General features: G+C 36.3%; 1 protein-coding gene across 1 annotated transcript in view; it reads left to right on the top strand.

Moving 5' to 3' along the window:
* ADGRL3 (adhesion G protein-coupled receptor L3) overlaps nucleotides 1-1,762 on the top strand; it is a gene marked incomplete at its 5' end in the record, with an annotated part of 558,279 nt that overhangs the window by 491,164 nt on the left and 65,353 nt on the right. The window contains one exon of the mRNA XM_012653972.1: nucleotides 1,289-1,315. Coding sequence (XP_012509426.1) covers nucleotides 1,289-1,315 — 27 coding nt within the window. The remainder of the gene's footprint in view (nucleotides 1-1,288; nucleotides 1,316-1,762) is intronic.

The raw sequence follows: 1,762 nt of genomic DNA, 5'->3' as shown, positions 1-1,762 counted from the left end.
GTTCTTGCTCAGGCTGGTCTCAAACTCCTGACCTTGAGCGATCCACCCACCTCGGCCTCCCAGAGTGCTAGGATTACAGGCGTGAGCCACCACACCCGGCCGTGACTTTAGTTTTAAACTGTCTAATAATAACAACAGTATGTCATATTTAGTGAGCACATCATGTGTTAGGCACTGTTCTGAGCATTTTATACATAATAAATCTTTTATCATCACAAGAAACTTACATTATAATTATCACTATTTCATAGGTGTATAAACCGACACAAGCACAGGTTAATTAATTTTTGCCTGAGATCAAATACGTGGCTAGTAAGTGCCTGATTTAGGATGCAAACCCCAGGCAAACTGGCTTCAAATAGCATTCTTTGCTATTCCATCATTCTGGAGAGTGAGTTTTTATCAGTGGTTCTCTTTATTAAAAATTCATCACAGTTGGGACCTTTCTAAGAGCTTTATTTGTGTATGCATAATACAGGCAACTCGATTGCCTCTGGCAAGAGGGAAGAGAAAAGAGCAGACAGTTTTTCTTCCTTTTTTATTCCATCACGATTCTCAGAGCAGACACTGTAAAAATGTGATCCAAAATGCTTGCTAACTAATCTTTACTAATTTGGTATTACGATCTTATTTTATCAGAATGATACTAAATAAATTAGTAAATATAAGTGACAAAAAGCAGATGCTGTATGTTTGCTGCTATTACTACAAAAGATTATTAGGTTTTTTTTTTCTCATACACTAACAGAAAGAGTTTTAAAGTAGTCAAGATTGATTATTTTCAAAGAGCTATAATGTTAAGATTTAACTCAGGTCAATCATCTGCAAGTTAAAATTACTTAGAAGCGTACTGTCCATAATTAAGTAATCTTACCTACTAATATTACAGAATAAGGATACCTTTAGATGACATGAAATCTGTCATTTTAAGCATGCCCCCAAGCCTTTTCCAGATTGCTCATAAAATTTCTCATTCTCTAGAGAAATGTGATCTCTAAGAAATAAATGTCTCTGTCAACTCACAAGTAATATGAGCACATGATGAAAAAATGGAATTTTTGAATCTCATAAGGGATATTGCAATATTGTAAAATCGATTTTATTCCTTGTTATTTGAGTTCTCATGGTCATTTTAGGATTTACTTTCTGGATCTGAAGGGTTATGATTCCTTTGAGGGAGGTGGGGGACAGAGGCCTTTGGGGAGCAGGAGAATATTTTTCATAGGAAATTCTTTGTGAGAAAATGCTAATGTTGGTGTTCTTGTCTTTATGTCTATGCATTCTTTAGCTATGAGGATAACAGACCCTTCATCAAGTAAGAATGACCTGAATGGCTGATAAATTCCATTTATCAGTGTGGTCCCATGAACCAGCTGTCAGATCACTACTGAAAAATCATTAGAGCTTCTGTCATTCACATTGAGGCAGAAGGGCAAACTGTGCAGGAAAATAATCTGGCATACAATTCAACATGCAGAATACATATGCTGCGGGTGTATGGCCAAAAAAATTCTGCTTTACCTCTGCTAATTGGATATCACCTGAATTCAGTGCCACAGCAATAGCAATTTCCTGTGGTACAGACTTGTCTTGCTTTTGATAGCTTTCTCCTTTCAATGTGATGTGTTCCTTGTGCTGCATATGTCCGCATTTCTGTTGTTCGTTTGGACATCATTCATCTAAAATTATTCTGTGATTCAGTGGTGTATCTTCAAAACGATCTTATGGGTATGAAACTACCCAACTGCAATTGCTATTAACT

The sequence above is a fragment of the Propithecus coquereli genome, unplaced genomic scaffold, assembly GCF_000956105.1.
Source record: "Propithecus coquereli isolate 6110/MARCELLA unplaced genomic scaffold, Pcoq_1.0 Scaffold437, whole genome shotgun sequence".
NCBI classification, from domain to species: domain Eukaryota; kingdom Metazoa; phylum Chordata; class Mammalia; order Primates; family Indriidae; genus Propithecus; species Propithecus coquereli.
The sequence above is the reverse complement of the archived record's forward strand: the minus strand, read 5'-3'. Positions and strand labels throughout refer to the sequence as shown.